We start from the raw sequence: 14,715 nt of genomic DNA on the forward strand, positions 1-14,715 counted from the left end.
AAGAGAACGAACACATGGCTCTTCCCTAAGGCTTGAGCCAAAATTGTTGCTCTTATGAATTTATTGCCTTGGTTGGTTTTGTTTGTTTGTTTTCTTGCTTCCAAGAAGAACTAAGCTGGGGCAGGCCCTGTGTTCACACTTGTAATCCCAGCACTTTGGCAGACTGAAGTGGGCAGATCACTTAAGGTCAGGAGTTTGAGACCATCCTGGCCAATGTGGTGAAACCCTGTCTCTACCAGAAAATACAAAAATTAGCTGGGCATGGTGGCACACACCTGTAATCCCAGCTACTTGCACTGAGGCCAGAGAGTCACTTGAACCTGGGAGGCGGAGGTTGCAGTGAGCCGGGATCATACCACTGCACTCCAGCCTAGGTGACAGAGCAAGACTCTGTCTCAAAACAACAACAACAAAAAAAGCTGGTAGATGCCATATACATCGATCTCCTTGTCCTCATCAATCCCTGGTGTATGCACTTACCAGTCCCTTAACTCAGTCTGTTTTCTCTCTTATGTTAACCTGATAACATGACCCTAGAATGTCAAGCCAAGGGGACCTTAATTTAAGATGGTAAGGGATGAGATGCATAACAAGGAACCTGTTTATAACAAGGAATTATATGTCCTGGGCACTGCTGTTAAGGGCCATTGCTCTGCTAATCTCTGTGGGGTTTTTTTGTTTTGTTGTGTTGTGTTTTTTTGAGATGGAGTCTCACTCTATCACCCAGGCTGGAGTGCAGTGGCACAATCTTGGCTCACTGCAACCTCTGCCTCCCAGATTCAAGCGATTCTCCTGCCTCAGCCTCCCGAGTAACTGGGACTACACGTGTGTGCCACCATGCCCGGCCACGTTTTTGTATTTTTAGTAGAGACAGGGTTTCACTGTGTTAGCCAGGATGGTCTCCATCTCCTGACCTCGTGATCCACCCACCTCGGCCTCCCAAAGTGCTGGGATCATAGGCGTGAGCCACATCTCTATGTTTTTTTAAGATGCAGGGTCTCACTATGTTGCCCAGGCTGGAGTGCAGTGGCTATTCGCAGGAGCGATCATAGCACACTACAGTCTTGAATTCCTGGGTTCAAGTGATCCTCCTTCTCAGCCTCCTGAATAGCTGGGACTATAGACATGTGCCACTGTGCTGGGCAGTTCTGTGGTGTGGGTTTTTGTTGGTGGTTTTGTTTGTTTGTTTTTGCTTTTTTTTTCTTTTTTTTTTTTTTCTGTTTTTGAAACTGGGTCTTGGCCAGGTGGGGTAGCTCAAGCCTGTAATCCCAGCATTTTGGGAGGCCGAGGCAGGTGGATCACAAGGTCAGGAGATCGAGACCATCCTTGCTAACATGGTGAAACCCCGTCTCTACTAAAAATACAAAAAATTAGGCAGGCGTGGTGGTGGGCGCTTGTAATCCCAGCTACTCGGGAAGCTGAGGCAGGAGAATGGCGTGAACCCGGGAAGTGGAGCTTGCAGTGAGCCGAGATCGCGCCACGGCACTCCAGCCTGGGCAACAGAGTGAGACTCCATCTCAAAAAAAAAAGAAATTGGGTCTTGCTGTGTTGCTGAGGCTGGAGTGCAGTGGCGCAGTCGGCTCACTGCAGCCTCAACCTCCTGGGCTCAAATGATCCTTACCACCTCAGCCTCCCAAGTAGCTAGGACTACAGGTGCACGCCACCATGCCTGGCTAATTTTTTTTTTTTTTTTGAGACAGTTTTGCTCTTGTTGCCCAGGCTGGAGTGCGGTGGCACAATCTTAGCTCACCGCAACCCTTGCCTCCTGGGTTCAGGCAACTCTCCTGTCTTAGCCTCCCAAGTAGCTGGGATTGCAGGCATGTGCCACCACGCCCTGCTAATTTTTATATTTTAGTAGAGACAGGGTTTCACTATGTTGGTCAGGCTGGTCTTGAACTCCTGACCTCAGGTGATCCACCCGCCTTGGCCTCCCAAAGTGCTGGGATTACAGGTGTGAGCCACCATGCCCAGTCACCCAGCTAATTTTTATGCTATTTGTAGAGACAGGTTTTGCCATGTTGCCCAGGCCAAACTCATGAGCTCAAGCAGTCCTCCTATCTAGGCCTCCCAAAGTGCTAGGATTATAGGCATGAGCCACTGCGCTTAGCCCAGCTCTGTGTTTTTAAGGGCAAAAGACACCTCCAGTATTTTGTTGTTGTTGTTTATGTCAAATGGATAGTGTGCCAATGTAACAAGGTTTGAGGGTAGCACATCTCACGTGTGTGTGAACACCCAGTCATTATGCTTATGAACTACAAAAGGATCTTCCTCCAGTATTATTACTCCTAGAGTGGGTCTTTTGATATTTCCATGTGATTACTCTTGCATTTCTTTCTCTAGAAATTTCTAGTAACACTCAACCAGGTTATCCCCACACTGTCCACCAAAACTATGCTTTATAAAACCTCCCTAGTACCCTTACCACACGCACATGCCTTGTGGAACTCGGACAAGGAGGTGGAACCTGTTGATATTCCTGCCCAGTGCTTCAGATCTTCTCAAGGTTGTATCCCCAGTGCAACAGAAGGATGGAAATGGTGACAGTCTAATGTAGTAAGCAGCAGGTACCATGGTATGTTAGTCAGGACTGATTAATGGAACTAGAGAATCTCCCAGCACTTCTGTCCTTCACCTGTCTGGAGTCTGAAGAAGAAAGTGTCTGTTGCAGCATCAGAGTGGGCTGCCCATGGAGCAAACAGGAGCAGAGATAGGAGGAGTGCTGCCCAGCTGGCAATTAGCTGGCCACTGCCCCCTGCAACTTCCCAACCACTTGGTAAAGGCCAGCAGGAGTAGAACTCATCTAGAGCTGAAGAGGGACAAGAGGCCCGCCTTACAGTTCATCAACCTTTCTCCCTCCCTCTGGCTGCCATTGGAGCTTAGTAAAAGCTGAAATTGTAGCCACCAACTCTGTGGGTTGCATACTCCAACCCTGTCACTGACCCCAGGCCTGGGTCTGAGCCCAGCGCATGTGCTAGGAGCAGGGCTAGGAAGTGGCGAAGGAGTGTGTTGGCCTTGCTGACAAAATCCATTTGGAATTTGTCAAGGCTGTGGTTTGGGGCTTAAGTCTGCCACAGTGTGTATCTGATGAAAGAAGAGGGAATGCTAGAAAGGAAAGAAGGACCCAAAGTACAAAGGAAGGAAACAGGAAAAAGCTGAAATAATCATGCTGTGACTCTGTTAGAGATTCTCCTTTCTCATCCTGAGTGTGAGAAATTCTGAGTATAAATATTCTTTATCATTATTCTCTTATATCCTATGCCCATTCTAAGTGCATCCCCTCTTCCTTCCACACACACTAGGTTCAGTAAGTGCCTGAAGTAAGGATGGGATTTCTTCTGTCTCCATCAAATTTCCAAACCCAGAATTCTCAATGCTCAAGTGGAAATCCAGGACATAAAATTTGGCCATAAAGTTCTGCCCTAGAGCCCAGTGTGGTGACTGAAGCCTGTAAATCCCAACACTCTGAGAGGCTGAGGCTGGAAGATCACTTGAGTCAAGGAGTTCAGGGCTGCAGTGATCTTGCCACTGCATTCCAGCCTGAGTAACAGAGCAAGACACTGACTCTAAATTTAAAAAGAAGTACTGGCTGAACACATTGGCTCACACCTGTAATCCCAATACTTTGGGAGACCAAGGCAAGAGGATTGCTTGGGTCCAAGGGCTTGAGACCAGCCTGGGCAACATAGCAAGACTCTTATCTCTTAAAAACAAGACGAAAAACAAACAAAACTGTCGACCAGGTACAGTGGCTCACACCTGTAATCCCAGCACTTTAGGAGGCAGAGGAGGGCTGATAGCTTGAGTCCAGGAGTTCAAGACCAGCCTGGACGACATAGCGAAACCCCATCTCTACTAAAAATACAAACATTATCTGGGCCTGGTGGTGCACGCCTGTATTCCCAGCTACTCAGAAGGTTGAGGCAAGAGGATCGGTTGAGCCCAGGAGGTGGAGGTTGCAGTAAGCCAAGATCATGCTACTGCACTCCAGCCTGGGTGACAGAGAGAGACCCTAAGACCCTGTCTCAAAAAAAAAAAAAAAAAAAAAAAAAAAAGTACTGCCCTAACCTAATACTCCTCAATGTCCTCACTACCTTGGTGCTACTCTCATTTCATCTGATTTTGAGGGTACTTTGGATAGCAGAAGTGTCTGTTGTCTAGAGAAGTGGAGAGAACTATTTCTACATTCTCTGGCCAAAGAAACAACCTGTTAGAGTCAGCATCTGGCAGCCGCATAAAGTGTACAGTCATTTGTGAAGTTCTAAATGTGTGATGCATATTCCTTTTCTGCATTGAATCTTAGAAAGATAACAGTTTAGGCCAGGCTTGGTGGTTGACGCCTGTAATCCCAGCACTTTGGGAGGCCAAGGCGGATGGATCACCTGAGGTCAGGAGTTTGAGACCAGCCTGGCCAACATGGCAAAACCCTGTCTCTACTAAACAATACAAAAATTAGCTCGGTGTGGTGGCCGGCACCTGTAATCCCAGCTACTCAGGAGGCTGAGAATCGCTTGAACCTGGGAGGCAGAAGTTGCAGTGAGCCGAGATTGAGCTATTACACTCAGCCTGGAAGACAGAGCAAGACACCATCTGAAAAAAAGAAAGAAAGAAAGATAACAGTTTATTTATTTATTTATTTTTTTATTTTGTGAGACGGAATCTCGCTCTGTCACCCAGGCTGGAGTGCAGTGGCGCGACCTTGGCTCATTGCAAGCTCCGCCTCCTGGGTTCACACCATTCTCCTGCCTCAGCCTCCCGAGTAGCTGGGACCACAGGCGCCCGCCACCATGCCCAGCTAATTTTTTTTGTGTATTTTTAGTAGAGACAGGGTTTCACCGTGTTAGCCAAGATGGTCTTGATCTCCTGACCTCGTGATCCACCTGCCTCGGCCTCCCAAAGTGCTGGGATTACAGGCGTGAGCCACTGTGCCCGGCCCGATAACAGTTTGTTTTCAAAGATGTTGGGCTAGGGCCAGGCACAGTGGCTCATGCCTGTAATCCTAGCACTTTGGGAGACTGAGGCGGGCGGATCACCTGAGGTCAGGAGTTTGAGACCAGCCTGGCCAACATGGTGAAACACAATCTCTACTAAAAATAGAAAAATTAGCCAGGTGTGGTGGCACGCATCTGTAGTCCCAGCTACTTGGGAGGCTGAGGCAGGAGAATTGCTTGAACCAGACAGGTGGAAGTTGCAGTGAGCCAAGATTGCATCATTGCACTCCAGCCTAGGCAACAAGAGTGAAACTCCATCTCAAAAATAAATAAATAAATAAATAAAAATAAATCCTTTTCTGTTTAGTTGAGGTTATCTCTTAAAAGATAAAGGAATTATTTTACTAAGATGAAATACAAAAGAGCTCTAAATGAGGAAGGTCATGGGAGGCTGAGATGGGCAGATCGCTTAAGGTCAGGAGTTCAAGACCAGCCTGGGCAACATGGTGAAACCCTCTCTCTACAAAAAAATACACACACACACACAAAATTAGCCAGGCATGGTGGCGTGTGTCTGTAGTCCCAGATACTTGGGAGGCTGAGGTGGAAGGATTGCTTGAGCCCAAGAAGTGGAGTTTGCAGTGAGCCAAGATCACGTTACTGCACTCCAGCCAAGGCAACAGAGCAAGATCCTGTCTCAAAAAAATAATAATAAATAGGCCAGGCACAGTGGTTCATGCCTGTAATCCCAGCACTTTGGGAGGCGAAGGCATGTGGGTCACTTGAGGCAAGGAGTTTGAGACCAGCCTGGCCAACCAACATGGCGAAAACCCATCTCTACTAAAAATACAAAACTTACCATACATTACCATGTATGGTAATGCATACCTGTAATCCCAGCTACTCGGGAGACTGAGGCACAAGGATCGCTTGAACCCAGGAGGAGGAGGTTGCAGTGAGCCAAGATCGCACCATTGCACTCCATCCTGGGTAACAAAGTGAGACCCTGTCTCAGTCAAATAAATAAGGACCAAAAAAAAAAAAATTGCAGATAATTCCATGAGAGAACATGGCTGGTTTTGCTACTTTCCAGAGGGAAAAACTCCCATTTCAAGCATATAAATCTCTTTTATACATTTCCCATCAGTCTTGCATCTATATCCCAAGTTCACTCCTTTGGAACCAGAGAAAAAGTACCTGTTCTTTTGGGTCAAAGTTCAGTGTCGAGATACATTTAGGACTGAAAAACTCCAGAACGAAGGCAACCTCGTGGTCTAGAACAAGGGTCAACGAACTGCAGCTAGGGGACCAAATTTGGTCTTGCAGCCCCTTTCTGTGAATGAAGTTTTTGGGACACGGCCATGCTCATTCATTTATGTGTGGTCTATGGCTGCTGTTGATCTATAACAGCAGAGTTGAGTAATTGTGGCAGAGTTGAATAGTTGGGACAAAGATCACAAGTGTAATATATTTACTATCTAACCCTTTACAGTAAAAAACAAAAAAAAATGCCAGCCCTTGTTCTAAGGCAGTGATCAAGGTGAAATCTGGAGCTGAGGCACATAGAGAGTCAATAGGGCCTACATCTGGAACTGTAGCCCTTCCCACCTAGGAGTCCTTCCTGGTTTTACAAAGGAAAAGTTGCCAACAAAGTCACTGAGATTCATTTCAAATCCTTTGTGGAACTCAGCAGGATATACATAAAGTCATTGAGTGTAGGAAGGTAGGAGAAAAGAACCTAGAAAAGAAGCTATGGACTGGGATCCCAAGTGTGGGTACATACATCACCATCTGCATCCAGTCCGGTAACTTAATTTATTTTCGTTTCAAACAGGAACCAAGAACAAGTCTCAGTACAATAAATTATCCATTCCCACCCTTCCTGCTGAAGAAGGAAAAAGAGGCTCCAAGAGTCATGGGAAAACCCCTTCCTTTGGAGGGTCCCCATTAACATCTGAATGGAAGGAGACAACTTCCCTAAGGGCCTGGACAGACAACTGTGAGGATTCAGGGGAGAGTGCCCCTCAGCACTCTGTCCCCTTCCCAAGAAAAACCTCTCTACCACTGTCTCCCATTATCCCACAAGAGGGAGCCCAGGCTGCAGTAGAGGAGTTTGGGGATAGTATACATGAATGGGTGATCTCTTTCTAGATACAGATCTTATGGCTCCAAACAGTGCCTGGGGTTATCCAAGGGAGAGGAGTGGTGAAACTATAGGGAGTCCCCAGCCAAAAGGAGTATGAATCAGGGTTAAAGGGGCTCTGAAGTTGAGAAGTGGGAGGAGCAATACAGTGCATTTCATCTTAGACCATTCAGGTGTCTAAGGAGCAGAAGAGGGGTGGCAGCTTCCCCTCAAGACCCTCCAATTGTTGGGGAGAAGGCTACACATCCCAGAGTCCACCTGACCCCCACCACCCCTAAAGCTGTTTCCAGGTAGATACTTTAAGCTTCCAGGGACCAAGATTGACCTTGGAAGGAAATCAGGGCAAAGGGCTGAAAAGGTGCCCCTCTCACACAGTCCTCTTCCCCAGCCGCAAGGTGAGGCTGACCCTCACTTACACACATTCACCCACTGTGTAACCTTGCACTCATCACACAGCACATAGCAGCACCAGTGGAAGCGGCAATGGCAGCGCTCAACTCGTGTCTGCCGGAGCACGTTGTGCCCACGGCCACAGCACAGGCTGCCACAGCCATCCAACAGGTGGCTGGTCTTGTTGCAGGCCCGGCCCCTTGTCCCTGGGGAGCCCATAGTGGGGTCTCGCTCACAGAAGTCAGGAGACTTCTCAAAGTAGACCAGCTCTCCTGAGAGGCGACGGGGACGCAGACGGGGCTGGAAGGCTCCAGAATTGCGGTTGTGGGTATCGATGAAGATGGCCCGGCCCAGCCGCTCCCTCAACGCCGCCCCCACTGCCCGGAACTCTGGGGCCGCCCTCCAGCATGTCTTGAACTGGCAGCTGCCTGACGTGCCGTGACACTTGCATTTCCGCTTCAGGTTTTCAGTTACCACCTAGAGCATCAGGGAGAGAAGAGGTGAAGCAGAGGGCAGCAAATGGACAGAACACAGAGGCACAGCAGAGGGAAGGGAACAGAGAACACAGAGAGGGACAAATGGAGGCAAGAATAACGTGGCATATCAGAATAGAAAGGACATTGCAGTTAACTAATAGCCAACTCCCTCATTTTATGATGACAGAATTGAGGCTAGAGCGTTGTGATTTGTCCGTCTTCCATCAACAGCTGGTAATAGAGCCAAGACTCAACTCTAGTTGTCCTGACACCCAATCCAGTGCTCTTTCCATTGTAAGCACTTATAAAATTGGGAGTCTGGCCCACAGCATGCCTAAATTCTGTAGGGAAGGCAGCTGTAATAATAGCTACTATGTAGTGAGCCAAGGATGAGGCACTATGCTGGGTATACCATTTGCTAGATCAGTCTGGTTTTTTTTTTTTTTGGTTTTTTTTTTTTTTTATTTTTTTTTTTTGAGACGGAGTCTCGCTGTGTCGCCCAGGCTGGAGTGCAGTGGCCGGATCTCAGCTCACTGCAAGCTCCGCCTCCCGGGTTCACGCCATTCTCCGGCCTCAGCCTCCCGAGTAGCTGGGACTACAGGCGCCCGCCACCTCGCCCAGCTAGTTTTTTTTGTATTTCTTAATAGAGACGGGGTTTCACCGTGTTAGCCAGGATGGTCTCGATCTCCTGACCTCGTGATCCGCCCGTCTCGGCCTCCCAAAGTGCTGGGATTACAGGCTTGAGCCACCGCGCCCGGCCCAGTCTGGTTTTTTGTTTGTTTGTTTTTGTTTTTTAAGATGGAGCCTTGCTCTCGTCGCCCAGGCTGAAGTGCAGCCATCTCGGCTCACTGCAACCTCCGCCTCCCAGGTTCAAGCGATTCTCCTGCCTCAGCCTCCTGAGTAGCTGGGATTACAGGTGCCGGCCACCATGCCTGGCTAAGTTTTGGCCCTTTTTTTTTTTTTTTTTTTTTTTTTTGAGATGGAGTCTCGCTCTGTCGCCCAGGCTGGAGTGCAGTGGCACAAGCTAGGCTCACTGCAACCTCCGCCTCCCGGGTTCAAGCGATTCTCCTGCTTCAGTCTCCCCAGTAGCTGGGACTACAGGCACATGCCACCATGCCCGGCTAATTTATTGTATTTTTAATAGAGACGAGGTTTCCCGTGTTAGCCAGGATGGTCTCGATCTCCTGACCTCGTGATCTGCCCGCCTCAGCCTCCCAAAGTGCTGGGATTACAGGCGTGAGCCACCGCACCCCACCTAATTTTTGTACTTTATTAGAGATTGGGTTTCTCCACCTTGGCCAGGGTGGTCTCGAACTCTTGACCTCAGGTGATCTGCCCACCTCAGCCTCCCAAAGTGCTGGGATTACAGGCATGAGCCACCGCGCCCGGCCCAGTCTGTTTTTATATATAATTTTTTAAAATATAGAGATGGGGTCAACTACATTGCTCAGGCTGTTCTTGAACTCCTGGCCTCAAGCAATCCTCCCCCCTCAGCCTCCAAAAGTGCTGAAATTATAGGCGTGAGCCGCCACACTGGCCTGCTAGCTCAGTCTTAATAACATTGTAAGGTAAGTATCATTAGGTTCTTTACAGATATAAAACTGAGGCTGGGTGACTTGCTGATGGTGTCAGTCACTCATCACACTTTATCCTGTTATTCCCCTGTGCCTCTCAAACTCTAACCAGGCCTCAAAAGCTGGGGAGACCCAGGACAAGATGTACACACATACCTGGCGCCCTACCCTGTTGTTGTGGATTCGCATTCGTGCCTGGATGTCCCGGGGAGCTTCCCTGGAATCCAAGAAATCCCGAGAGAACTTCTCTCCAAAGTCCATGTCATGGTTACAGCCACCCCATTCCCATGTGTCCTGGGGGCCAGGGCTGGAGCCTGAGCCAGGGCCAGGGCTGGGCAGAGAGTGGGGGAAACTCTTGCCTCGGGACAGTGCCTGCAGCTGCAGCAGTTTGGCCCTCAGCCGATCCTGCTCACCACTGCCCTTCCAGCCACAGCCACAGCTCACCAGCTTGCCCAGGCTGCAGGCAGTGGCTACTGCGTGCATGACCCCAGCAGCCAGCATGGAGAAGGAAAAAGCACTTTCTCGGAAACCTGGGGATGAGAAGGTTGTGATGGTGGAGGTAAGGTTGACAGGCAGATGAGAGTGTGGAGGCAGAAAGAAATAAACAGCCCCCCTCCAACTCCAGAAATTCCTAACTGAATCCTGACCCTGCCATTTACCAGCTGAGTGATTTGGAGGAAAGTCATGGGACAAGGAAGGGTACAGAAAGCACAGAGCCTCAACTTCTTCATTTCTAAAGGGAGGTGCGAGACGATGGGTCAAGATGATCTCTGAGGCCCATTCTCATTCTGTAAGTCGGTGATTTTCAGGTGTAGATGAAAGAGCTAGCCCAGAGGAGTTGGGAGATGACTAAGAGGGAGTCCCTGAGGTCTTTGAAGATGTGTACAACCGAGTTCTACATCTGAAAGCCTTAGAAATTCCCCCAACCCTGCAGGGAGCTTGGGTGAGGTGGCAGCAGAGCCTTTGTGGTTCTGTTTTTTTTTTTTTTTTTTTTTAATTTCACTTCAGGGTTAGTCAGTCTTTTAACCAACCTACCTTCCACCACCCTAGCACCCCCAAAGCACTGGAGCTATGGAGCTGCCCTTCCGCTTCCCAGGATGTAGTTTTATATTTGCCCTTCAAGACTGCCCTTTTAATGTTTATCCTAACCTGCTATTACCCTATAAAACACTGAGAGGAGGAGAGAGGTGGGGGAGTGATTTTCCCTAAGGCCCTCTTAAAAGGTTGGCTTCTTTGTTATGTTTTGGGGGTCACAGAAGCTCAGGATGCCAAGCCTTTCCCAGACTTAAATAAACATGCTTACCATTTAGGTGTCCAAGCCTTGCCCTACACCAGGCCCTGTGGGGAAGGAGGGGGACCCTCACTTCATTTTAGGCAGGGGCTCTCCGGAGCCCTGAGAAGATGAGAGACAGCACCCTCTTAGAGACCAGGCCTCTCCTACCCCAGGATCCAGGGCTCCTGGGCCAGCCTTCTGATCCCCCAACTCCAACCCTCCAGGGGTGAAGCTGTTTGCACAAGTCTTGGGAATTCCCCTGCAGATGGCAGCTGCCTATTAACCCCATAGTCCCCAGAGCACTGCCCCCATCTCTGGGCTGAGCCCCCATGGGTCTTTACACCTCAGGGAGTGAACTCCAGCAGGGAATGGGGAGAGGCAGCCATGCCTCCCAGACCAGGCCAGCAGTGACCTGTTCTCTGCCTCTCCAGCCGTTCTTCACCTGCTCAGGTGAGCAACACCTGGAGCCCCCACAGCACAGAGGAGGGAACTGGCTCCCCAGCTTCAAAGTCATCAGGGTCTTTGTTCCCAGCTTTGGCTCCTGGGAACCCCAGCAATTAGGGGAGCAGATTTAACCCTTAAACGGTTGGGGGCGTCACTCCACCCCCGCTGAGACACTGGGGACACCAGCCTGGGCTTGTCCAGCCAAGATGGGGGGAGAGAAAATAGGAGAGGGAATAGGGGGCCGTTTGAAGCTTCCAGGACTGGGGGCATCTCTTGCTCACAGGTGCAACCCAGATTAAGCTGGGCGGAGGCAGGAAAGGGGGGCCCTAGGGTAGGAGAGCAGGGACCCAGCTGCCTCGCCGGCAGCACGCAGGTGGAAGTTAGGCGCACAGGGCCCCAGACGAGTGGCCAGACCTGGCTCAGAGCGGGTCTGAGGGGGGAGGGGGGAATTCCAGGAGAGGCCCCTCCCGAAGCAGCGAACCCGTTCCTTCCCGCCTCCGCGCGCCTCGGTCCGCCCCCCACCCTCTAGCCTCGGCGGCAGCGCCTACCCGCCCAGCCAGGCTCACCGCGCTTGAGGATGGCGCTGTGGTGCGGCAGGCGGCCACCGCCCTCGAGCGCTGAGCAGTTCCAGCGCTGGTCGCGCAGCTGGTGCTGACACTCGTGGACCGCGATGTGCAGACCCTGAAGCGCCGACGCCGTCACGTCGGGGTTGCGCAGGCACAGGCCTAGCTGCCGCTTGCTCAGGCCGGACAGCGTCAAGCACACGGTGTTGGCCGTCAGCTGCGGCTCGCCAGGCAACTTCAGGCCCAGAATCTCATTGCTTAGAGCCCTGGGAACCAAGAAGGCGTCTGGGGTCTGGGGTCCAGACCCCTCCAACTCTCCCCACCCCTGGTCGGTGCTTCTGGGGCCTGGGAGACAAGGCGAACTGCTCACCGACTGCACAACGCCAGGAACAGGAGACCCGCGAGGCCCGAGGGCGGAGGCCGCGGCCGGGGCTCCTCCAGCATGTCGAAGCCCGGAGGCTCCGGTGGGCAGATCGATCAGGACCTGCGGGACGGGAAGACTTGATGCGGGTGCAGGAATAGGGCGGCTCGCCTGGAGAACCAAGTGATGCCCTCCTTCGGGCTCCTAAACCACCGGTGCCACCCTACTGACCCTTCTCATTCCTCCTCAAACAAGAAGAATCACCCCTTGATTCCCAGAGTCCCTGAGGCTTGGAGGTCTTAAAGAAGAAGAGTCCAGGAGTTGTCCCAGCTCAGGACTCAAGTGAGCACCCCTGGAACCCTGCCCAATCAGACACAACGCCCAGCACACAGACACACACTCACATACAAACTCAGACACACAGACTCACAAACACTTACTCCACAACCTCGTCTACTGCTCCCTTTTCCAGGGCCCCACGACTAGCTTCGCCGCCCTCACAGGGCTAGAGAGAGGGATAGGGAGGAGGTTCCCCACCACCTAAGGGGGTGTCACTTCCAGGTGTCATCAAGGGCAAGCAGGCTCCATGAGAAAGGTCCAAGAATGAGTTCCCCACCCACACTGCCTCCTCCCTGAGCAGCAAGGAAAGAGGAGAGGCTCCAGGTGCAGGAAAGATGGGGAGGCGAGCCTGGCTCTCTCCTAGAAGGTACTGTGGCGCAGACTGAGTCCTCTTCCCTATCCCCCACCTTGCCTAACTACAAGCTCCCCTCCTCCATAGGCACCCGTCTGGTCCTCACCCCTTGGCTCTCACATTCATTGCTTTCTAAATCTGGGGGCACTCCTTTATTCTCTCTGTCTTTATTGCCAGCAATATCTCTGGCTCTCTGTGTCTCTGTGCTTCTGTGGGTGGATGCGTGTCTGTCTGTCTGACTACACACGTGCCTGTCTCTTCCCTGTGTGCACGTCCCTGCCCTCCCTGCTTTCCCAGGTCTAATTACCTCCAGTGGTTTGGGTGCGGGGTCCGGGACGGGCACGGTTGAGTTGCCTGGGCTTCACTAGTGCTGCTTAAACCGTGGGGAGACTGCGTTGGGTTCTGTCCCCTTGTCAGAGCCGCATTCTTCCAGGGCTGGGCCACTCCTCTTCACCGCTTCCCCAGCGCCGCCACGGCCGCGGGGAGGAAGGGAGGGAGGAAGGGAGGGAGTGATCCAGAGAGCTAGCAAGCCTGCGAGCAAAGGACTGAGGGCTCTGGCTTTGCTGGCGCGGAGCTCACGGTGGCTCTGCCGGGCTGACAGAGCTGCGGCCCCTCCCCGAGCCTGGGGCTTCCCCACCCTACTCTCCACTCCCAGCCTTGACCAGGCAAATGCAGCCGCTCCCCCTCCTCGCAGCGCGCGCGCGCACTCACACACACACACACACACACACACACACACACACACACCCCCTCTCCCCCGACGCCTGGGTTCAGGCTTGGCCCTACTGAAGAAGGAGGTGGCCAGAGTTCCTCTCACCTGCTCTGGGGTCGCCAAGGCTGCAGGGAGGGTGTAGTAACCTTCCTAGGGAGCCAGAACGGGACCAAAGTGGCCACATCTTTCATCACTTCTCTTTGAGTCAGTTTCTCCACCAAGATCAGGGTGGCTGGAAAGTGCCTTTGACAAGATGAGGATGGAGCCGGACAGTCTTTGGGCTTCTCAGTGTGGGACAGTCACATGTGGCACCCACAGCCTGAGCGCACCTAGGGTACTCAGAGTGGGCAGGAGAAGCACAGGTCTGGGCAGCTTGGTTCCCACCCACCTCCAAGCCCTGCGCCTGCCCCTTTGGAGGAGTCAGCTTTGGCCTCAGAGTTTGGCCCTAGCAGAGGTTCAGGTAGCACCAAAGATCATCAGCCTGCCGCGATGCTTCCTTGCCTGGCAGGGATGCTTGCCAGCAGAGGTATCCTACCCTTCTCGGGATTCCCCCGGTCTGCACATTGGGTGGCCTGGATTCCTGCTCCAAGCTGTAGACTTGCTTCTTGTGGGATGAGGAGGGCCTTGGGATCCAAAATTGAGCCAAGCCTAAGGGCAGCCGGGAAAGAGCCTGGTCTTGGGGTGCATAGGCAAAGGCAAACCGCCTTAGGAAGATCCAGTGGCAGCGAAGGGGTTAGGCGCCACCGTGCTCCCGCCTGACTCACCCTCGAAGCTCTAACCACTGCGGGCTATTTTTGCCAGAGAGGGGCCCCAGGCTTTCCAGCCGCCCCCCGCCCCGCCAGACCGCAGCCCAAGGCACGGCTGGCCCCACGCGCCCCAAGCACATTGACTCAGACTGCCCCCAGCAAGCAGAGGCACAGGGATGATACCCACAACCACAGTCACCTCTTTCTTGGTGGTGGCATTGCAGCTCTGCTGGGCAGCCAGCCTCCAGTCTGTGCTGCTGGAGGTCCTGCCCGTGCTGCAGGGGTCACTGTTGGATAGCGGGCACAGCAGTCTGAGACAGGAGATCAAGCGAACTTACATCTGTTGGGATATTTACAGATCACCTTTATGTGCCAGGTTGATGAGCAGTCTGGGGAGGTGAAAGTGCCATGGTC

The 14,715-nt window shown here is 52.0% G+C and overlaps 1 protein-coding gene and 1 non-coding gene across 2 annotated transcripts; both read right to left on the reverse strand.

The window, feature by feature from the left end:
• Positions 1-2,165: 2,165 nt before the first annotated feature.
• On the reverse strand, positions 2,166-2,264 carry LOC112635713. Its single transcript, XR_003122046.1, has one exon. It is a non-coding gene; the product is annotated as a small nucleolar RNA U13 (small nucleolar RNA).
• Positions 2,265-6,729: 4,465 nt separating this feature from the next.
• On the reverse strand, positions 6,730-13,560 carry WNT10B (Wnt family member 10B). The gene is made up of 5 exons (XM_025403434.1): positions 13,151-13,560; positions 12,162-12,275; positions 11,795-12,057; positions 9,668-10,041; positions 6,730-7,938 (listed from the first exon to the last, which is right to left on the reverse strand). Exons 2-5 carry the CDS (start codon positions 12,233-12,235, stop codon positions 7,480-7,482), a joined length of 1,170 nt encoding a protein of 389 aa, XP_025259219.1. The 5' UTR covers positions 12,236-12,275; positions 13,151-13,560; the 3' UTR covers positions 6,730-7,479.
• Positions 13,561-14,715: the final 1,155 nt, after the last annotated feature.

The sequence above is a fragment of the Theropithecus gelada genome, chromosome 11 (genome assembly GCF_003255815.1).
Source record: "Theropithecus gelada isolate Dixy chromosome 11, Tgel_1.0, whole genome shotgun sequence".
NCBI classification, from domain to species: Eukaryota; Metazoa; Chordata; class Mammalia; order Primates; family Cercopithecidae; genus Theropithecus; species Theropithecus gelada.

Bases quoted from the DNA above. Each gene is read 5' to 3' on its own strand.
- WNT10B (XM_025403434.1), bottom strand. From the start codon at position 12,235: ATGCTGGAGGAGCCCCGGCCGCGGCCTCCGCCCTCGGGCCTCGCGGGT. The intron at 12,058-12,161 runs GTGAGCAGTTCG...CTTGGTTCCCAG, and splicing joins TTCCTGGCGTTGTGCAGTCG to GGCTCTAAGCAATGAGATTC. The intron at 7,939-9,667 runs GTATGTGTGTAC...CTGATGCTCTAG, and splicing joins ACAACAGGGTAGGGCGCCAG to GTGGTAACTGAAAACCTGAA.